The 23852-nt window shown below is 37.0% G+C and overlaps 1 protein-coding gene across 2 annotated transcripts in view; it reads right to left on the bottom strand.

Moving 5' to 3' along the window:
• Window positions 1-23852, bottom strand: part of LOC150080638 (solute carrier family 25 member 3-like) — a 111049-nt gene that overhangs the window by 29410 nt on the left and 57787 nt on the right. For both annotated transcript variants that reach the window (XM_090381816.1, XM_090381817.1), the window contains one exon: window positions 8961-9142. In XM_090381816.1, the coding sequence (XP_090237942.1) occupies window positions 8961-9142 (182 nt within the window). The remainder of the gene's footprint in view (window positions 1-8960; window positions 9143-23852) is intronic.

The following is a 23852-nucleotide window of genomic DNA, read 5'->3' as shown; positions in this document are numbered from 1 at the left end:
TGATTTCAAATGAGCTTAATTCCGTACCTATCAACCATGTATCGACTTGGCATACACCAAATGAAAAACGAAATCTACGAATTTTAGAAGGTCACCATGAGACAGCTCCACTGTCACTGACTCTGCAACAGACAGTGGACTTCGTGACTTGGTGCTCTACAGCTGGTCCCCTAGGTCACCAGATCTTGTGCCGTGCAACTTCTTTTGGGGGTACGTTAAGGATGCTTTGTATGTGCCAGCGCTGCCCACAACCTTGGATGAGCTCAAAAATCACATTGTTACTGCTGTGGAGTCAGTGACAAAGGACATGCTGGAGCGAGTATGAGAGGAATTCGAATATCATCTCGACGTTGCTCATGTAACTATGGGAAGTCTCACAGAGCACTTATAAGGTGAGAAACAAAACTAGGACAGTTTTTCTTTTAGTTGGTGTATCACTAATCACTCTGTATTTGTAAACTTCAAAAATATAGTCACTTGAAATTAGATGAATCATTTTGAATAACCCTCTTTATTACACCTTTGTATTAAGTGTATATAGCAGTGAAAGAATATATCCCTTCTATCATCAACAAGTGCACGTCATGGTCAGAAGAATTCTATCCAATAAGTCTCTTACACAAAAATCTTTCCAAACTAAAGTTCAATAACAAGATGCAGGCCATGAATTCCTATTGTGCCTCTTCCCTTGGAGTCATTTGAAACCAAGGGAATCTCCACTCCCTAATGTGCAAATTACTATAAAAAGAAAAGCCCATCCAATAAAACAAAACAGCTGATTTTATTTGAAACAACAAGAAGTTTCATATAACTTCAAGTACTAAAACCTACTAGGTGGTGGGAGTGGGAAAAAGTTCAATCTCGAGATGGAATTTCTGCAATAAAAAGCAATGTGTATGATGTGAAACTGGGAGTTTAAATCTGTCATTAAAGTTTGAAGGATTTACCCGGTATATATGTTAACGCGAGAGATTGCCTCTATAGGGATGGGATACACTTAAATAGAAAGGGGTGCAAGAATATTTGCTGATGCTATCGAGGCAGTATTAGGTGGGTTGGAAAACTGCTAGTTGGGGGGGGGGGAATACACAGACTAATAGATTAACAATAGCCACAAGCATAAGTGAAAGTGATTCTTGCACTGCTTCTACTGGAAGGAGTATCAGCCTGGAAAGCAAGGTGCTGGGGATTACAAGAACTGCTAGGAGTCATCATGTAACAAGTAAATACATGAGCCATGTTCAGGTAACTAAGAGTAAGAACAGGTGCAAGTACACCAATACTAGAAGTATAGTAAATTCATTGAATTTGAAGTGTTGGTCAAGATATCAAAGGTGGATATTGTTGGGATATCAAAGGCATTGTGTCACACAGATACAACAAATGCAGAATTTGAATTTGGAGAGTACAATGCATACAGAAAGGACATAGTGTATCATATCAAGCAGCACCTGGGGTTTCCCCAACTCTGTGCAATGGCTCTGTGACAAATACATGAATCTGTAAAGGCCAGATAGCATGGGTTAGTGTTGGGCTGTTGTTCATCTGGCCTGTGGAACACCACTGGTCCACTAGTTACCATCCTTCACCACGGGGAAGCAGACCAGTTCAGTAAGAAAGAGTAGGCTCTGGAGGGGTGAACCTCGGAGAGCCAAAAAAAAAAAAAAAAAAAAAGAGAGAGAAAGGAAGGAAGATAGTAGCGTGGGATGAAAGAGGTAGGGGAGACAAAGGGGGCAGTAGATGAGGTGCCTGCCTAAATGGAAGGGTTGATAGTGGGGACCCCTGAGGGAGGAGGCCCATCCTCACCCCAGGGAGGAGAAATGGAAATATGTGGTGGTATGGGCCACCATGCAAAAGGTTGGGTAGGACCCACCCAAGTTGGGAGCAGGGAAGGTGGAGAATCGACATAGGGAAAGGGATCCCCATGGTTGTAGGTCGCCTCTCTGGACGAAGTAATCCACAGTGACCTGGACCAGCCAAACAGCCAGTGTCAGCATCCCACGCCATGCCAGCTAAGAAAGCAAACAGCATGGTGTCAGAAGGGATGGTCCAAAAGGGCCCAGGGGGCCCCATGGCCATCAGTCTTGTCTTGTGATGAAAACTGGAAGAGATGTGCATTTTGTTCCGTTGACACATCTTTTATACTTTTAAAACCTTTTATGCCTTTTATATATACAGTAGAGCATCAATAATCTGAACCAATACCATTCCGGACACTAAAAAAAAAAAAATCTTAGTAAGAAATAAAAATCATTAAGTTGTATTTACGTATTAGGTAACAAAACAAATAGAACTTTCAGCCACAATAACACATATGTATAGGCTTTAACAAAAATAATTAGTTATTTTTTTGCTGCACCATTTTCGAACTTATTTTTTTCTTTCTCTCTCTCATTCTTTTCAGCAAGAGTAGTTGAGTTGGACAGCATTCGGTTTTTTGCTTGTGCCAAGCCATTGCAGTCTCTAGCAAGGCGAATGCCTCAGTATGCATAGACAGTGTTGTTGTGATTTCTTTCATTGTCTTCATCCGTATCATTTTCAGGAGCTCCAGTTTCTTTTATATTTACAATTTGTTTTCATTTAAAACAGGAAACCCTGTAGCATCATTATCATTTTCCATCCATCCTTGCATCACCTTCATTACAATCTTCAAATACAAGGCTTGACTGAAACAAGTTGATCATCTCATTCGGTATTTGTCCCTAATCTCCTTCAGTTCGATTCTGCTCATCTCCTATGGTTTCTTCTGCAATAAGCCACAGTTTTCCAAGTATTTTTTAAATTCTGCACAATTATATTCCCACACACCAGCTAACATGTAGCAGCTGTCTTTGAGACAGCTGCTACATGTCTTTGAGAGTTTTTTCAAAAAGCTACAATGCTTTGTTTTTTTTTGTTAGTTGTTGGCACATCGACTTTATGGCCATAATGCAAAGATCAGAATAAAATGCAAAAACTTTTTGCATTTTACTCTGATCCAAGCCTGAGGCGGGATTCGAACCTGCGACCTTTGGGTTGCCAGGCAGACTCAATGCTTTGTTCTAAACATAAACGACGCAAGACTTGTTTTTTGTAGATTCTTTTCAACTTTGATGACTGCCTGGTCCATCAGTAGGAGGAGTGGAAGAACACTCGAATCAGTTATCTATTTTGTTTAATGTTCCCAATGAAGGATGTGATGCCGTGTTGTCTAGGATAAGCAAGACCTTGCTCATTTTGTGCAAAGTCTTGCTTAAAATTGTTTTAAGGAATAAAATTTTTAGTAAACCATATCAGATTATAAAGAGTGTTGAATAACAGATTACAAAGTGTTATGTTTAGTTATATATTAATTAAGCTAGTATGTAAGCATAAATTTATTTTTATTTTGCTAATCTGTGGATTTTTCTGATTTTCACATATCATTTAATTTTGTTACTTGGTAAAGCAATAAAAGTAAGTTTGTTCTTTATATCTTCAATTTTTATGGCCTGTGGATAACATTCCTCCGATTTTCACTTATTAGAATTGCCGTTTAACAGAATCAAAATTCAATTTGCAAATGTGATCACAATAACCGGTGCTTAGTATAATTATTTTATGGCACCAGCATAAAAAAAATAAAAATAAATGAATAAATGCTGGCTCATTTGGATTATTGACATTCAGATTTTCGACACTATACTGTACTTTATACTTTTTTTTTTTTTTTTTCAATCAAGCATCCATCATTCACACCAGGGGTGTATGTAATATAAATTTAAATTTTTATAAACAAAACACACCATTTAAGTGACATTCTTAATGACAGAAGTAAATAATGAAATAATTAAGTAGTAGGTTAAATTAATTAAATATACAAGCATACCTATGTGTCATGCAGCTGACTATATCTGTTCAGCTGCATGCAACCCTGGCTGTATACCAAGTCCAGTCCCATAGTCGATTCAGGAATAAGTCAAGTCAGTCTCCAAGGAGTTGTCCATATAGGGGAAAGGAGTAGTACTATATATTTTTGTAAGTATGCTGGGGATCACACATGGTGCTATTTCATATAGATTTTCTATTACCAATTTATCAAAGGATTCTTGGATTGGCTGCTTTTAGAGAGTTTTGGAGTTTACTCTGCTTATGGTCTCAGTGAGTATTTGTGACTAGTATTGTTTGGATTGCCAGTTGCTGGGCAGCTCTTCTGATTTGGAAGACTATAATTAAACAGGAGGTTTAATGTCTCTTCTGCAATGAACAGATGTTCCTGGTTTCTTGGTAGGGGTCCTATTTTAGTTATTAAAATGCTCCTTTAGTTATCATACGTTGGGCAGTTAGAGCATGTGTCCAGTCCTCAATTTCCACCTGTACAATGGGTTCCTAAACCAGACCCAAACTGTGGAGTTTAGAGTTTAACAAGTGCACAATGTCTTCTCATAAACATTTAACTTTAAAAGATAAAGTCGAACTCATTAATGCGTATGATCGGCAAAAAAATAGTGTTCACAATCTCGCTGCAAAATTCAAAATCAGGAAGACGCAGGTAAGCGACATCCTAAAGGAAAAAAATGAACTGCTCAAACAATTTTGGCAACACGTAAATGATCAGGTTCAAAAATCATTCCCAAAAACTGTTGAACTCCAAATTGACAATGTTACATATGAGTGGTTTTGTCGCGCATGGGCTAAAAAAATTCCCATTAATGGGCCTATTATTAGGGAAAAGGCTTTGGAGGTTGCGAAATCTATGGGAGTAAATGAGTTCAAAGCTTCTGTGGGATGGCTAGACAAGTTCAAAACTTGTCTTGAAAGAAAATTTGCTTGCAAATTTGTGATGCCAATCTCAATACATAATGAAGATTATGTCCTGATGGTATTTCTCGATGGAGCTCCAGGTCTTGATGGTATTTCTCCACTTGTTCTCAAAACCTGCACTCCTGAACTTACTCCTGTTCTATGCCACTTTTATTCACTCTTTCTTATTCCAAAGGTGATTTTACTTTTGCTTGGAAATTTGCTCATATCTAGCCAGTTCCTAAAAAGGGTGACAAATCTCTGAGACTATCTCTCAGAGATTAAAGACTAGTACCACTTATTTCCAGTAATATAAAAAATTTAGACTTTGACAGACAACTTTGCTGGGTTTTAAAATAAAAAAATCATTGAAGACCACCGACCTATTATGCACAAAATTATTCAAGTTTTTAATAAAAACTAAGGAGACAATATATGTGAATCATTCCCTTCTGTCTATTTGATAAATATTTTCACAGGTTTTATTTGACAAAAAAATATAATTTTATTGACACATTGTAGATGTTAGTAATGGCTATATAGTGCAAGTAAGCCTATGGCTTATGCTGCACCAGTCAAAAAAAAAAATAAAATAAAATAATAATAATAATAATATAATATAATATAATATAAAATAAGAGGAAGAAAATTTAAAAAATAATAATAATTAATAAGAGAAAAGGAAGACAACCTATGTGTTTCCTTCCTCCCATACATAATTATCCAAATGACCTTTGAATTTCCCCAAAACTGTCAGCCTCTACCACCCATGTAGGTAACTTATTCCGGTAATTTATAACTCTCTGGCCAAAATAAATCTTCCTGAAATCCAGTCTAAATATCCCCCCCCCGTAACTTGAAATTATGGCCCCCTGTTCTAGAATCATTTATAACAGTGAAAATTTCATTCTCATTCATTTTGCTATGACTCTCAGAGCCTTAAACACCTCAATCAAGTCTCCTCTAAGGTGTCTAGTTTCAAGCTCAGCAAAGTTTGTCTTTCCTCATATGGATGCCCTTTTCCTGATCTCATCAGGTGAGTTACCCACCTTTGGACTCTTTCAAGAAGCACAATGTCTTTCTTTAGGTGTAATCTCCATACTTGAACACAGTATTCCAAGCATGGTCTAACAACAGCCTTATGTAATGGGATTATGACCTCCTTATCTCTACTAGCAATCGTTCGATAAATCAACGATAGGACATCATGGGCCTTCATTGCAACCAGTCTACAATGCTCGGAGTACTTCGTGTCTGACCGTATCGTAATACCCAAGTCACTTTCCTCAACTATCAGCTTTAGTTTAACTCCGCCAAGTGTATAAGTTATTTTAGGGTTACTGTTCCCCAGGTGCAATATCTTACACTTTGCTGGATTAAAGCATAGCTGCCATTTTTCTGACCATCGCTGAAGTCTATCTAGGTCTCTCTGAAGAAGCTCTGCTTGGCAGTGTTCATTAACTACTCTAGCAATCTTTACATATTGATGGTTCGACTGCTGATGATACTGCTCAGATAGCAAGCAAACTGAATGAGTATTTTGCATCTACATTCACACATGAGGAGTTATTAAGGTTTGAAAATGCCAGAAGGTTATCAAATTGTGGCAGGGTGCTTAATGATTTTGTAATAACTGAGAGTAAAGTGGAGGAGAGATTGTTGAAGATAAACATAAGAAAGACACCTTTAATAAATATATTAAAGACACCCTTTAATATAACTGGAATCTGTCTAGTTATATTAAAGGAGGAAGCAATGGAAGTAAGCAAACTCTTAGCCATAATTATGCGCTTCCTTGGACTCAGGGGATGTTCCCATGGACTGGAGATGTGCAAATGTATCCCCAATTCACAAAGAGGGATCGAAGGGTGACACGAGTAATTACAGACCAGTTAGTTTAACTTCTGTTCTGGGTAAAATAATGGAGTCGCTGGTTAAAGATGAATTACAGGATCATTTAGACAAGACTGCAGCAATAATTCAGACACAGCATGGGTTTGTTAAGGGAAAGTCTTGTCTGACAAATTTGATTGGTTATTATGATGTGGTTACAAAGGAACTGGATGCAAAAAATAATTTTGATATCATATACTTGGATTTCAGGAAAGCTTTTAACACTGTTGCATATGGAAGACTACTGTACAAATTGGAGCAGAATGGTATAAAGGGTAAATTGCTACAATGGATAAAAGGATGGTTGAGTGGGAGAAGACAGAGGGTGGTAATCAATGGGTGCTGCTCTTTGTGGACTAATGTTATCAGTGGAGTCCCACAGGGTTCAGTGTTTGGTCCACTGTTATTTTGTATATTTATCAATGATATTAATGAAGGTATATCAGGCTTGGTGTCAAAGCTTGCAGATGATACAAAGGTTGACAGGGTTGTTAATGACAGTAATGGCGGTGTGCTACTGCAACAGGATCTAGATAATTTGGGCAGATGGGCTAAGAAGGGGCAACTGAAGTTTAACCTTGACAAATGCCAAGAACTGCATATGGGTAGATGTAAGTAACCCCAGAGAAATGTACCAACTGTGTGGTACTACACTTAAGGTAGTAGAAAATGAAAGACCTGGGAGTAATTGTGCAGTCAGATATGAAGTTTTCTAAGCAATGCAGACAGGCTGCCAGTGCAGGTCATGGGGTTTTGTCAATGATATATAGGAATTTTGCTAGCAGGGAAAAGGAGGTGATTGTCCATCTGTATAAGGCAATGGTCAGGCCACACCTTGAGTATTACGTACAAGTCTGGAGGCCCCATTTTAGGAAGGATGTAGATTTGCTTGAGCATGTACAGAGAAGAGCAACAAGATTGGTGAGGGGAATGAAGGGATCCTCTTACCAAGAGAGGCTTAAGTTCTGCAAATTGCAATGGCTGAAGGCTAGGCACCTATGAGGTGATCTGATTAAGGTGTATAAGGCCTTGAATGGGTTGAGCACGCTGAATTCTGATGGGATCCTTCCACTTGTTCAGATTAAGAACCTAAGGGGGCATAAAATCAAATTAAGGAAAGACAGATGTAGAATAGATGTGCGGAAATTTGCCTTTAGCCAGCGGGTGGTTAATTGCTGGAACAAACTTCCATCTGTCGTTGTGGAAAAGTTGATAGGTTAAATAAATTTAAGGAGGAACTGGACAAACATTTAGAGGGAATGGTTGTGTGAATTTTTTTTTTTTTTTTTTGGCTGATGCTGCATAAGCTCATACACTGCTTTCTTGCATCACATGCCATTACTACTACTACATCATCTGCAAATTCAGACATCATGCACTCTATCCCTTCATCGATGTAATTTATGAAAATCAAAAACAACAGAGGTCCTAATACTGATCCTTTAGGAACCCCACTTCTTACATCAACCATCTGAGGAATAACCACTGAGGTAGATGATTTACATCCCTCTGCCTTGAAGAGTTTTATGCACACACATACACCCACATCAGGAAATAAAATTATACACAGAAAAGTCACTGCATACAAAAGAACATTGCCAACTGTGATTATTTTATTCCCAAAATTTACGAAGCGAATTAATTTTTATTTGAAAATGAAAAATAAGCAAATAAGAATTACAAGTAATAATAAAAAACCATGCATGAAATTAAGCATATGAAAGAATCATTCATTTTTAATTACAGTACTACTTGAGGTAGGTAATTCCCAATTTAGATTTTTTCGATAATATAAGACAATGCAATCTTTTATTGGTAATGGATTAGGAGGTACATTTTCCCCCAAAAATAATATCTTTGAATTGTTTGTAATCTAGTTCTTCCAAGTTTTCCTGAACATATGGTTCCTAACAGATGTAAAGCCTAACTTAAATTCTAAGTGATATGTGAAAACTTCACATATTTCTATCAATGGGACCTGGATGCAGTAAAGTTCAACTACATTCCAGAATATAGCGCATGCACAAAAAAAAAAAAAAAAAAATTGTGCACAGCACTTCCAAAACCACTGCATGGCTGTGCAGTTTAGAGGAACTCTGCTTGACAGTATTACGGAAAAAAATTCACACGCTAACGTTGAGAAACCTCAAAGGGAGTAAATTTTGAAAGGGCAGTGAAAAATTAGATGAGAGTGAAATGAACTTTTATTTTTAAATACATTCTCATAACTTTTGGTAACACCTTGTATGTGTAACTTGTCAGTACAATGGTTTCCACTGGACTAATTAAAGAGCAATTATTCTTACCCTCTTAATCCTTCATCTTTCCATATGAGAGGAGCAACTTTTCTTAATGTTGGGGGACAACCTGGTTGAGTTTGAATACGAACTTTCACTGCTTCCATAGGGCAAAGAGCAATATCAGCAAAGAATTCAGCAGAGGCACTGGCAGCCAAATATAAAGATGTCCTCCACTGATACGAAAGTTCCTAAAGAAACAATTTATGAGAATATTTATACCTTCTTAAAGGATGAGAGAATACTGATTTTTTTTAATATGCTGTTTATGGGTTTAACACAGGGGTTCTCAAACTTATGAGTCCATTGACCCCTTTTGGAATTTATTGAGCTGTCAACACCCCCCCCCCCCCAGTGAAGTTGTCAACAATTAAGAATTGCATTATACATTCTTGTACTTTCTTTCTCTACAAAGGGTACTAGGAAAGTTTTGCAATACAGCTTTGTTTATTTAATTTTTTCAAAGTAATTTCCTCTACATTCAATACACCTCTCCATCCTCTGAAACCAATCTTTAAACCAGTTCTGCCAAGTTTCACTAGAGAGTAAAGCACACTCGTTGTCCCAAGCCCGTAGAAGGTCCTTTTTTTTTTCCTTTGGGTTGCCGGGCAGGTACTTTACCCACTCGGCTAGCCCGGTCGGCATAGAAGGTCCTCATCACTGGAAAACCGCCTCCCTTTTAGCTTCATTTTCACATGCGGGAACAGTGCAAAGTCGCAGGGAGCAAGGTCTGGACTGTAGGGAGGGTGCTCGAGAAGTTTCAGTCCTGTCGTGGTCAAATATTCGGTGCAGGCTTTGGCGCGGTGAGCTGGGGCATTTTCGTGATGGAGGTACCAGGTGTCCATTCTTGACTTTGGCCGCAGGTTCTTCATAGATCCAATGACTTTAGGCAGGCATTGTTCAGTATACCACTTAGCTGTGACTGTCTTCTGCGTGTCCAAAACGACACGTTCCACAATTCCACTCGATTTGAAAAATACAACTATCATTTTCTTCTTTACAGATCGGGATTTTCTGACAATTACGGGTGTGTCGTCATCATAAAAGACCCAAACTTTGTTTTGAGCCTTGGTCGGCAGATCGTAATAGTACAGCCAAGTCTCGTCACCTGTCACGATGTTGTTCACATACCGAGATTGTCCCTTATCAAACTTTTTTAACATCTCCCGGCACCAAGTCACACGTTGTGTCATCTGCTCTTCAGTCAGTTGATGCGGCACCCAGAGAGAACAAAGTTTCTTCACGTGCAAATGATCTTGCAGAATGGAACGAATTGCTGGTGCATTTAGGCCCAAAGTATCCTCTATCTGTTGGTAGGTCACTCGCCTGTTTTCGTCAAGCATTTTCCTCACAGCAGTAACGTTTTCCTCCGTAACTGACGTTCGTGGCCTTCCCGGCCTCTCAGAATCCTCCAGAGTGAAATTTCCCCTTTGGAATTCTCTATACCACCTGAATATCGTTGTACGATGTGGACAATCATCATCTAGTGCAAGAGTCATTTCTTCTAAGCACTGGTCTATGGTTAAACCACGCACGAAATTATACCGCAAAACTGTCCTTATCTCATTTCGTGACCACGATGCCATCGCAAGCACTTTACACTCTCACTACTAATGAATAACTGAGCCCATCGACTTGGCGCGGCGGCTACTATGCACGTATGAACATGTCTCAACATGCAGCAACAAGCAGCTTCCTGTGATTCATTGTTGCGTCATATTGCAAAACTTTCCTAGTACCCTTTGTATTATATTTACAGTAAAATTTTTATGTATTCCAAAAGAAAGCATAAAACATTTGAAATTTAAATCGAGAAAATATATAAGTTGTTTGTTTGTTTGTTATTTGGTTTTTAGGAGTATTAGCAACTAAGGCCATATTGCTCCGGGATATGTGGTGTTCATTCCCTGACCTTTCCGCATCCTCCATATTTGGTGGTCACAGGCTCGAACCCCAGTCTAAATCAAGAAGCATGTGCTATGCTCGCAGTTTTGCAGACTTTTTAATGTGAAACATCCTTAGGGATTCCTGCTGAGTAAATCTGATCTGTTGCGGAAGTGACATCATCCATGGCTTCTGCCAGAAGCATTTCCCACGTTCACACTACTAGTCTGCGTTGAGCAATCACCAGCAGTTCGTGACCAGTATGATATCTCGAGTCAGTCTGGCCACCCCCCCCCTTTACAATGATACCTGGATAAGACAGTATCTCGAGTTCTAACTTTTTAGAATTTTTGAATAGTATAACATCATAATCATACTTCCTGAAGTAAGTATGATTGCAATGACAAGAATTTGTCATACAACAATACAAATATTTGTCAACAATTTATTTTTTCGTCTCGCATTTTCGTTACATTCCACTGTTAGGTGCCACTAGCAGCTGCATATGTAGTTTCAACTACAAGATTGGTACTTCAATTGACACTGTTTTCTAAAGACATTTAGATACATTACAATCAAAAGTATACATCCCTTACTTTAGTTATCATAAATCCATTATAAATGGATTTATGATAACTAAAGTCTTCCAGAAATTATGAAAATTTGTGAATGATCAATAAAATATTTACAATACAAAAGCTTTTTTATTTCATAATCAATATACAAATCAAAATACCTAAAAGAAACACAAAGGATTCACATAAAACCATCTCTGTGCGTGTTCGGCACACACGCCACTTTTTATTGGTTTTTTTTTTTTTTTTTTTTTTTTAAACTAGGGAAATATAATTAATACTTTTTTTTTTTCATGATAAAATTTTAATATTGCAAATAAAAAATAACATGAAATATTTCCCATATCACAAATAACAATATAAAAACAAATATTACATAAAAAAACAAACTCTTCTAAAATAGGTACACAAAAATCACAGATTACATGAAAAAAAAAATAATTATACAAATATTCAAGAAAAATTTATTCTAAAAATTTCCACATAGAATTTACTTCTTTACTTCTGCTTTGCTCAATAGCTGAGCGATGACTACAGAGGAATGATTTGAATTCCTCTGTAGTCCAGATCAAATTGAAGCAATGGTTTTCCATTTAGATATATGCTCATCATAATCTGCAATGTGTTTAATTGTCACAATATTATTCATTACGCTGAAAGCTTGCTCAGCTTCATCACTGCTAATTGCCATGGTTTCAAAGATATTTCTGGCTTTCTTCATTGAAGAGGGAATGTCACACAATTTTAAAGATAAACTGTCTTTGACAAAATCTCTAAAATCATTAATTTTTATTTCATATTTTATCAGAAAACTTAAATTTCTTATTCATTTTTCGCCGTCTTGCCAGGGAGACTAAAGTTCTTTCATATTCCACAATTTTGGGTAGCATATATTTAAAATTTCTTTCAATTCCTCATCGTTAATAGTATCATTATTTTCTTTATTTAATTTAAAATTATTCTATTGCATTAATAACTTATCCTTAATAAGCATAAGTTAAATGTGTTCTTGCTTTCGATTTTGATTCCTTCAAATTCTTTCAACTTCAACATGCTCTCAATTTTAGCTTCATAATTTCGTTCAGAATTTTTCGTATTAGCGATAGCATTGATAGTTAGAATAATTAATCTGCTTTTACTATAGTAATGCTGCGACTTAGTAAATCTTCTGAAAGGTAATACAGCTCCTGCAGGATGTCAATCATTAGGCTAACCTCGCACCCAGAGGAGTCTGGGTGCGAGGTTAGCCTGTGCGGCCGAAGCTCCTTGAAACTCTTGGAACAGAGAAGTTTTTCCTGATTTATTTTCTGATTTATTAGCTTAAATTGTCATATTAACTTATTTTCTAGAGTAGCTTTATATTCCTAGTTACGATACTTAGTTTAAAGTTTAACTTAGACAGAGATTTTGTAGGTATTACTTAGTATCGGTAAGGGTATCAAATCCACGTGTTACAAATTGAACGAGAGGTCTTTTTTTTAAACCAAATTTAGTCGATTTATTAACCAATTGTTATATCAAATTATCTTCTATAAGTAGATTATAGACCTAGTCAGGATCCTTAGTTTATTCTAAATTGAGATAGCGAGATTTGGAAGCTAATCAATACTTACGAGTCCGTAGAAGTACCGTTCGAGAATTCCCGCCATTTTTACACGATAGCATAAGCTTAATGTAGTATAGTGCATAATATAATATTGTCAATTAATCAGTAAATCTATTAATCTTGATAAACTTTATTGTCAATTAAATTGTATTTTTAACTCTATATATATATATAACGACTCAATCGTAACAAATAATTAATACATAACTATAGTGGTACACGTGATACGGAAGTTGTATAAAGGGAACTCGTAGAAAACACTAGATACCGAAAAAAAAAAAATAATATAACATAACTGTTTTGGGATATAACTTAAGGATTTAATTTTTGTTTTGAAATTTTATTGAATTAAATCGGAATCATGATTCTGACCAGAGCAGCAAAGCAAAAGGCTCAAGCTAATGGGAGTGCTGTGGTTCAGGGGAGAACTGAGGGGGGCAGTTGCCCTCTGAATCACAGTCTTTTAAAATGCACTGTTTGCTTGATGTTTGCAGAGCAGTCGGGTACGGGACATGATACTGCCAAGGGATGTCTTTGTGTGTGCACGATGTAAGGAGTGCAAGGAAATTAGGCGACAACTCAGCATTGTTATGGGCCTTTATGAGAGCTTGAAGGACAGGGTGGATGCCCTCGAAGGAAATAAATTGAGGGCCCATCAAGCTCTCAGCTGCCCACATCAACGGCAGAACTTGCACTTGGTCATCAGGCAACACAGAGGCAGCCCCCTAGGCAGAATGCGCTGGTCCCACAGGAACTAGTAGTTGTTGGTTACTCTATTGTCAGGGAAACGGGGAACATGCTTTGTAAAAAGGATAGGTGGAATAGGACCAGGGTATGTCTGCCAGGGGCAAAGGTTGATGACGTTGTAGAGCGCATATCATCTTTTAAGGGCACAAAAGGTGATATAGTTGTACACGTTGGCACTAATGATATTAAGAGTAGGAGACCGGCGGAATTACTTAGCAAGTACAAGTCACTGTTGAAAGAAAGCCGTGAATTAGGGTTGAATTTGAAAGTGTCTCCAATTCTGCCCAGACACGATAGGAGGGAGTATATGATGAGAGCCTTGTCGATCAATTCAGCCCTGGAGGGATTGTGCAAGGCTCAAGGGGTAGATTTTTTTCAGCCTGGACTGTACTTGTTAACAGGAGAGATTGCTTCTACAGGGATGGGATACACTTAAATAGAAAGGGTGCAAGAATTTTTGCTGATGCTGTCGAGGCAGTGTTAGGTGGGTCGGAAAACTGCTAGTTGGGGGGGGATACAAGGACTAATAGATTAACAGTAGCCACTGGCAGAGGTGGAAGTGATTCTTGCACTGCTTCTATTGAAATGAGCAGAAGCCTGAAAAACAAGATGCAGGATATTTCAGAGACTGCTGGGAGTCATTGCGGTACAAGTAAACACATGGGTTGTGTTAGGGTAGCTAAGAATAGAAACAGGTGCATGTATACCTGCGTGTACACCAATGCTAGGAGTTTGGTAAATAAATTTGATGAATTTGAGGTATTGCTCAAAACATCAAAGGCAGATATTGTTGGGATATCAGAGACATGGTGTCACACAGATATAAGTAATGCGGAACTGGAATTTGGGGAATACAATGTGTATAGAAAGGATAGACAGGACAGGAGGGGAGGAGGGGTTATGCTATTAATTAAGAAACACATAAAGTCCAAGGAAGTGAAGTCAGTCGACATCGATGGACAGGGCAGTGTCGAGTCAGTTTGGTGTGACATAAGCATAGGGAAATCAAAATTGAGAGTAGGAGTGTGCTATAGGCCTAATGACTCTGATGAGTATAATAAGATATTGTACAGGGAAATAGAGTGGGCCAGTAAATCAGAGAGTCTTATAATGGGGGATTTTAATTTCCCAGATATTGACTGGAATTTGTGGGTTGGTCACTCGCACACTAGCAAGGCTTTTGTGGATTTATTGGATGATTGTTTTCTACATCAGCATGTTCGTGAGGCAACAAGAGGGAGCAATACTCTTGATCTGATTATCAGTAGTGATTCTTCATGCATTAAGAATCTGCAGATAAATGAACCACACTAGGTGGCAGTGATCACAGTGTATTGAAGTGGGATTTACTCAAGGAGGTAACTACCATCAGAGGTAAAGGGAAGGGTTTTTGTTTTCGTAAAGGCGACTATGATGGTCTGAGACAGTATTTAAAATTCTATACAGTGGGACCAACTGATGATGTTACCAACAGCAAACTCAAAATGGGAAGCATTCAAGGAACTAATCTTGTAGAGCTACCAGGCTTTACATACCAACCAAGAAATATTGTTCAAGGTTTAGGCCTAAATGGTTGTCAGATGAACTAATGAGACATGTGGCAGAGAAGAAAAATGCATGGGATACATACAAATTAATGGGTGACATGGAAGCCTATGATAGATATAAGTTGGTCTGTAACCAAGTCACAAAGGAGATTAGGCAGGCAGAGGCAGACTACGAAAAATCCTTGGCAAAGGATGCAAAGAAAAACAGAAAAGAGCTCTTTACATATTTAAACTCAAGAAGGAAAGGGATGAATCAGATTGGTCCACTGGGTATTGATGGTTCAACAGTTGAGGATCCTGCTCAGGTGGCTAACAATCTAAACGAGTATTTTGCATCTACATTCACGCATGAGGAGTTATTCAGGAAGGAGAATGATGTAGGTAAAGTGAACATTGGCAGTGAGCTGGATGATTTTGTAATAACTGAGAGGAAAGTGGAGGAGAGATTGTTGAGGATAAACATAAAAAAGGCACCTGGGGTGGATGGGATCTATCCAGTTATATTAAAGGAAGCAGCAAAGGAAGTAAGCAAACCCCTAGCCATAATTATGAGAGCTTCTTTGGACTCAGGGGAGGTACCCATAGACTGGAGATGTGCAAATGTAACCCCAATTCACAAAGGAGGATCAAAGGCTGACACAAGTAATTATAGACCTGTTAGTTTAACTTCTGTTCCAGGTAAATTAATGGAGGCACTGGTTAAAGAAGCACTGCAGGATCATCTAGACAAGAATTCAGTTATAGCTCAGATGCAGCATGGTTTTGTTAAGGGCAGGTCTTGCCTGACCAATTTGATTGGATACTATGATGTAGTCACAAAAGAACTTGATGCAGGGAATAACTTTGATATTATATATTTGGATCTTAGAAAGGCTTTTGATACTGTTGCACATGGAAGACTGCTGCACAAATTGGAGCAGTGTGGCATTGGAGGCAAATTGCTGCTATGGATAAGGGGATGGTTGAGTGGCAGAAGACAGAGAGTGGTAATCAATGGACACTGCTCAACGTGGACTAATGTTATTAGTGGAGTTCCTCAGGGTTCAGTGTTGGGTCCGTTGTTGTTTTCGGTGTTTATGAATGATATTGATGATGGGATATCAAGTTTAATGTCCAAGTTTGCAGATGATACAAAGGTTGGCAGGGTTGTTAAGGACACTACTGACGCTATGCTGCTGCAACAGAATCTGGAAAGGTTGAACAGATGGGCTGAGAGGTGGCAAATGAAGTTTAACATTGACAAATGTAAAGTACTACATATGGGAAACAGTAACCCCAGAGCAACGTATCAACTCTGCGGTACTACACTGACAGTGGTGGAGAATGAAAAGGACCTGGGGGTAATTGTGCAGGCAGATATGAAGTTCTCTGAGCAGTGCAGACGAGCTGCAAGAGTAGCTCATGGTCTTATCAATGATATACAGAAATATTTCTAGCAGGGCCAGAAATCAGGACCAGGAATAATCACCTGGTGGTGATTATTCCCTTGTATAAGGCAATGGTTAGGCCACATCTTGAGTACTGTATACAGGTCTGGAGGCCTCATTTCAAGAAGGATGTAGAGATGCTGGAACGGGTACAGAGAAGGGCAACAAGATTAGTGAATGGAACAAAGGGTTGCTCTTACGAAGAAAGGCTTAAGTTTTGCAAATTACAGAATCTGGAGACTAGGCACCGGCGAGGTGATCTGATAGAGATGTATAAGGCTTTGAATGGTTTGAGCATGCTCAATGCCAATGGGATTCTTCATCTTGCTCAGAATAATCACCTCAGAGGGCATAAATTCAAATTGAGGAAGGACAGATGTCGGATAGATGTGCGGAAATTTGCCTTTGGCCAGCAGGTGGTTGGTTTGTGGAATAGACTCCCATCGCTTGTTGTTGAAGTTGATAGCCTAAACAAATTTAAAGCTCAACTGGACAGGTATTTCGAACGAACGGAGGGGTGACATGGGAGTGGTGTGTGTGTTTTTTTTTTTTTTTTTGGCTGATGCTGAATAAGCTTGCTTTCTTGCATCATATGCCTCTACTAATGCTAATTAGTGCTAAATAGTTAAATTCCAGATTGAAAATTCGGTTTAATAATCCAGAATATTTAACTTCTGATTCAAAATGTTTGCACAAAGCAAGATAATTCCTCTAACCCTCAATTGCCATCTGTAAGCTACAAGTTGCACATCGTGGCCTGAACACACGGCTAATCTTTAGTTTCCACATCAAGTTCTTTAGCAATCATCCTTAATTCGCACTGGTTTTTTGGAGATTGGTGATGCATACAGTTTTTTTTTTTTTTTTAATCATTGCTTGTATGCCATTATATTTTAGAACATTTTCTTCAGCGAAATATCTGGCTATAAAGCTAGTGGGAGGTGAAGTTAGGTAAGTACTTAGGACAGCAATAGTCCTGCCCTCGTATTGCACTAATAGCTCAAAGTGTTGAAAAGATTTAAGGGGAAGGATAGCAAATAGAATATGATTGTAGAAAATACAGTTGGTACTCAGGAAATGCAGATATGCAAGTTCCCGTCCGTATTATCAACGGCCCTGGATTAGGTAGGTATTTGCAATTTGGAAAGAGTTATCTTTGTCTCTTTGTGTATCCGAAAATTTGTCTACTCTAAATTTTAAAACGACCATCAGCTATTAACAATAATAGCTTCACTAGCCTTAAGAGCTCAATTTTTTACAATTTTAAAGTATTAACCTTCAATTTTACATTCTGAATAGTATTTACAATAATAGCCTTATTAGCATTAAGAACTCAATTTTTAAAATTTAAAATATTAACCATCAATTTTATGTTCTGAATAGTATTTACCATAATAGCCTCACTAGCATTAAGAACTCAATTTTTAAAAATCTAAAATTTAAAATATTCACTATAAAACTTTTAACGTTCTGATTAGTGTTATAATAATAGACTTACTAGCTTTAAGAACTCGATTTTTTATAAAATTTACTATCAAACTAACGTTCTGAAGTTTTATATTCATAGACTTACTAGTTTTAAGAATTCAATTTTTTAAAAATTTAAAATATTAACCATCAAATTTGTGTTCTGAATAGTTTTTACAAAAATAGACTCACTAGCATTAAGGACTCAATTTTTACATATGTTAAATTTAAAGTTTAAAATATTAACCATCAAACTTACTTTCTGAGTAGTTTTACAATTAAATAGACTTGAGAACTGAATTTTTAAATTTAAAAAACTAACCATCCAACTTACGTTTTGAAAAGGTTTACATAAAAGTTAAAAATTAGTCAGATATATGCGAAACAGTATCTCTTCAATTACCTACTAATTTCTAATTTTTATGTAAAACTTCTCAAAACATAAGTTGGATGGTTAGTTTTTTAAATTTAAAAATTCAGTTCTTAAGGCTATTTAATTGTAAAACTACTCAGAAAGTAAGTTTGATGGTTAATATTGTAAAATTTAAAAAATGTAATGTAAGGATATCAGAGATGTGACACCACATCTCTGATATCCCAACAATATCTGGCTTTGATGTTTTGACCATCACTTCAAATTCATCAAATTTATTTACTATGCTTCTAGCATTGGTATACATGCACCTATTCTTATTATTAAGTTACCCTAACACATCCCATATGCTCACCTATTTCTTGATGACTGCCATCAGTCCCTGAAACCCCCAGCACCCCTTGCTCCAAGCCGCTGCTTATTCTAATAGAAGTAGTGTAAGAATCACCTTCACCTCTGCCTGCAGCTACTTTTAACCTTTTAGTCTGTGAATCCCCCCCCCAAGCTAACAGTTTTCCGACCCACCTAACACTGCCTCGATAGCATCAGCAAATATTCTTGCACCTTTTCTATTTAAGTGTATCCCATCCCTGTAGAAGCAGTCTCTCCTGTTAACAAGCACAGACCACGCTGAAAAAAAATTCTACCCCTTGAGCCTTGCACATTCCCTCCAGGGCCGAACTGATCGACAAGGCTCTCATCATGTACTTCCCCCTATCATGTCTGGGCAGAATTGCAGACACTTTCAAATTACTCTCATTTTTTTTTTTGCAACATTGACCTGTACTTGTTAAGTAAATCTGCAGATCTCCTACTCTTAATGTCATTGGTGCCAACAGTATCACCTTTTGTGCCCTTAAAAGATGATATATACCTTACAACATCATCAACTTTTGCCCCTGGCAGACATACCCTGGTCCTATTTCATCTATCCTTTTTACACAATATATTCCCCATCTCCCTGACAATAGTCACCAACAATAACAGTTGGTGCAGCATGCAGCGGCAGACAAGCTGTCATAAATAAGTGCATAACTCAAAGTGCACATCATGAGATGGCACTTTATAGCAGGATGAGCTGTTTTACTTTAATAGCAGCTAGGACAAACTGTAGCAGAAATTCAAAGCTGACTGAAAGAGAAGAGGCTACATTGAAAAGGGATGTATCCCGAAAACAAAACTACTGCCTCAAAAATAATTTCATAACTTAATGCGAGTCTCAGTAAACAAGTTTCTAGTAAAAGTTTGGCAAAAACTTTATAAAGATGAGATTTATGGCAGAGCCTCTATTGCCAAGATAACTCATTGATGGTGCTGCTAGAAAGAGGATGCAGTGATGTAAGGAGCACTTGATGATTGGCAATATGTCACATTTTCAAATGAATCATCATTCACAGTTTTTTCACAATCAAGGTGAAAAAAAAAGTGTGACGAAGAGTTTACATTTGGAAAATGCCAAAGGAAGCCATCACCCTGTCTTGTTTGTTTGTTTGTTGTTTGTTATTTGGTTTTTAGGAGCATTAGCAACTAAGGCCATATTGCTCCGGGGATATGCGGCGGTCATTCCCTGATCTTTCCGCATCCTCCGTATTTGGTGGGCATGGGCTCGAACCCCGGTCTAATCAAGAAGCATGTGCTACGCACTGCTGCTCCTGCCCACCCGGCTACGGAGGCGCACCCTGTCTTGTACAAACCATTAAACATGGAGGATTAACAATGGCCTGGACAGCAATATCTTGGTATTCTTGAGGTCCTATCATCACCCTGAATGGGCAAATTACTGCCACAATTACACTGATATTATAAGTGACTAGGTTCATCCCATGGTGCAAATATTGCTTGCCACAAATGATACCATTTTTCAAGATGATTATGCTCCATTGAACACAGCTGGATTTGTCCAATCTTGATTTGTAGAAGCACGAAATTGAGGTTAAGCATCTCCCATGGTCTGCACAATCACCAGACTACTTAATTTTATTGAGCCACTGTGGACATATTTGGAGAGGAGGGTGAGAAGCAGATTTCCACATTTGCTGCCCAAGGTTCAATATTCCTCTTAAGACAGTTCAACACTTATTTGAATGTATTCCACATAAGATACAAGCTGTTTTAAAAACAAAGGGTGGCCCAACACCATATTAGTGCATATCTGTAACTCATCACAGAAAGTTTCCATTACTTTGTCCACTATATGTTACTATATTTGAACACTATACAATATAAGCATGTATTACGATTTCACATCCATCAATGGATTAAAGTTACAATATTCATACACCCTAATACGATTCCTCCCTCATTGGATTTTATAATACTTTAAAATATTTGCTCACTTTACACTATACATACAATTCAGTAATCTAATTGACTATTACAAAATTGGTAAAATTTTTTTTTACAAAACTTAAAAACTCCATGTACATACAACGAACCTTATGCTTTCACTATTTCAGTTTCCTTCTTTTTAAAAACTCCAAGTATATGAACTTTTCTAAAAACAGTCTTTATTAGATTACTGCAGTGCCATTGCATAGTGCATCAGACTGCCTAGTGTATGTAGCTCAGTGTTTTTTTTTTTTTTTTTTGCATTTATTTGTGGTTTTTCTATGTTATTCAAAGAAATGTGTGCACTTGAATCATTTTATGATAACTATTTCAGTTTGTCTTTTTTTCATGTGCTTCACTATGCTCCGGTACTCATCCAAAGAACTCCTTGATCTCAGGTTTGAGAACATAGCCATTTCTCCCTTGTCAGCCATTGCTGTTAATGTATTCATTAGCCTTAGAACTTCCAAACTTCAGAGGATGCCATGCAGGTAGAAGAGCTGAAAATATCATAGTTTTCCATGAAACGAAATTGCATTCTTCAGATCGTGTCAATTTTGAATCCAACCAAATTGTGACACCACAGGTGGTTTCTTTCCCCCATGCCTCAAGATGTTCAAAATTGCTTCTTTGTCCTCAATGTCCCCAATATTGCAACAGACTGCAGTGAATTTTGACAGACACTTTTTTTTTTTTTTTTTAGTCAAGATAATAAATTCAGTTAGTCAGAGGATCTTATTCTACTGAATTTTTGTGATATTATCAGCATCACCGAAACCTGACTTTGTGATTTTTCGGATGAGTTATATTTATTTATTTTTTCCTCTTTAGTTGAGTATACATATTATCTAAATTTTAGGCCCATAAAAAAGGGTGGAGGTGACTTAACCTTATTAAATAATCCAATTCCACTCTTAACTTTGAACCATTATTGATGAGTGATCTATTTTTATTATTTAACACTAATTAGTTTATTTTCTCCCCACCCAGAGGCTGATAGTTATGAATTTCTTGCTTGGTTAATACTAAATGCTAATTTGTCTCAATTAATCTTTTTGGATACTCTAATCCTCCTCTTACAGTGAACAATATAGTCTGCATTGTCATTGATGATATGCAATCAGCAGTTGATCTAGTTCAGATTGTTAATTTTAATACTAGGGGTTCACAGACTCTTGATTTGTTGTATACAAACGCTGAAGGTTTTGCTTTTATACTGTTTGAATCCCCATTTTTGTCAGATCATATTAACATTACTTTTGAATTTAATTTAAAAAAATTCCAAGTTACTTTTAATACATCCAATTCAAAAATTGATATAACAAAGCAAATTTTTTTCAACCACATTCTTAAACTCTATTGCTCTTGATTTGCTTAATATCTTTCCTTAGAACGTGCTGATTGACTGTCCTACTGGCCGCACACTTGAGCTATTTACTGCATGATTATCATTTTTATTGCTCTTCATTCTTCATCTCGCCTTTCTAAAATATCATAAATCTCAAAATTGGACAGATAAAGAACTATGCATTTCCTTTAGGCTTACACAAGAATTATTTAGGATAAAGTAATGCTTCCTTCATCTCATGTTCTAACTGTAATTGTGCTTTTATACCTGGATTAAAAAAAAAAAACAAGACTGACTTATGTCTGATCATACACCTCACTTGGAAAGAATGAGTTTTCAAAATCCTTAGCACGTTTCCCTGTGATCTTAGGCTCTTGATTAAACATTGTCATTTTGAGAGCGAGCAAATATCGTTGTCCCAGTTTACCTCGGTTCACTTTGAACCCTGCTTTTCAAATGCCTATAGTATAGGTTCTTAACATGGTGCTCGTGAACACCCTTGTGTTCTTTAAAAAATAAATTTTGCTCGTGACCTATCCTAAAATGGGTGCTCGTGAGCAACTTCACTTAAGCTAAAAAATTTATATATAAATTTTTGTATTTAAAAAAGGTGCTTTCTATTTTTAACCTTTCTGGATATTCTACAAAAATCCATGCCAATCTTTGCTAGAAATTGCTTTTTTTCACCCAACACCTCAAATTCTACGAAATACTGTAAGATCGTATAATAATGTCATAGAATTCAGTAGTCTACAGTGGACACAGAACTTTATTTCAACAGAAAACATGCAAGCAACCGCAAGAGAGAGAGAGATTTACCTTCGTCCTATCAAGAACCTTTATAAATGTGCTTACTAATTAAGCCTACATAGTAGGCTCATAATAATAGAAAATGTAATTTTCTGTAAGAGATACTCTCTAACCTTCTTGGAAAGAAAACGAAAACGGCTTTGTAAGTTGTTTTGCCTCCACTGCATTCATGACGTATGATGCATACTTGATAGTTAAAATGCACATTTATAGATATTTCTCTTGGAAATATTCAATTTAAGTAAGAAAAATTTTTACAAAATACTTTGTTGAGAGTATGATCATAGTTGTCTTAGTGTTGCTACAGACAGAGGATGCTGCCTCATGCGATTCTCAGTTTATGGTTTTAACAGGTTTCTGCTGGGTTAAATGTATTTTCTTTTAACAGATTTAACTAAAGTTACTAAGCTCTTTCAAAATGGATAAGTTTTTAAAAAGAAACCAAAAATGATGCATTAACACTACCTTCACAGTCGTCTGATTTAAGACCTACACATTTCAAAGGCAAAGAAAAACAAATTAAAAAGTATGCATTTCAGTCCTATTGGGAATATGATTTGGTAATAGATAATAGTAGTGGAACTGGTGTAATTTGCTTATTATGTCAGGCATGTTTGGCTGGCTATTGGAAGTCAAATTGTGAAAGACATTACCAAACATGCCATAGGAATTTTCATGAAGCTTTTCCAAAATTTTGTGATATTAGAAAAGCTTGATATTTTCTTCAAGAATAAAAAAAGAACTTGAAAGACAGAAAAATATTTTAAATTTAGGTGAAGCTAGAAGTAG

This window comes from Mastigoproctus giganteus, chromosome 9, assembly GCF_048544385.1.
Source record: "Mastigoproctus giganteus isolate SK-2022 chromosome 9, ASM4854438v1, whole genome shotgun sequence".
NCBI classification, from domain to species: domain Eukaryota; kingdom Metazoa; phylum Arthropoda; class Arachnida; order Uropygi; family Thelyphonidae; genus Mastigoproctus; species Mastigoproctus giganteus.
Note: the sequence above shows the minus strand (reverse complement) of the source record. Positions and strands in the feature narration are given on the sequence as shown.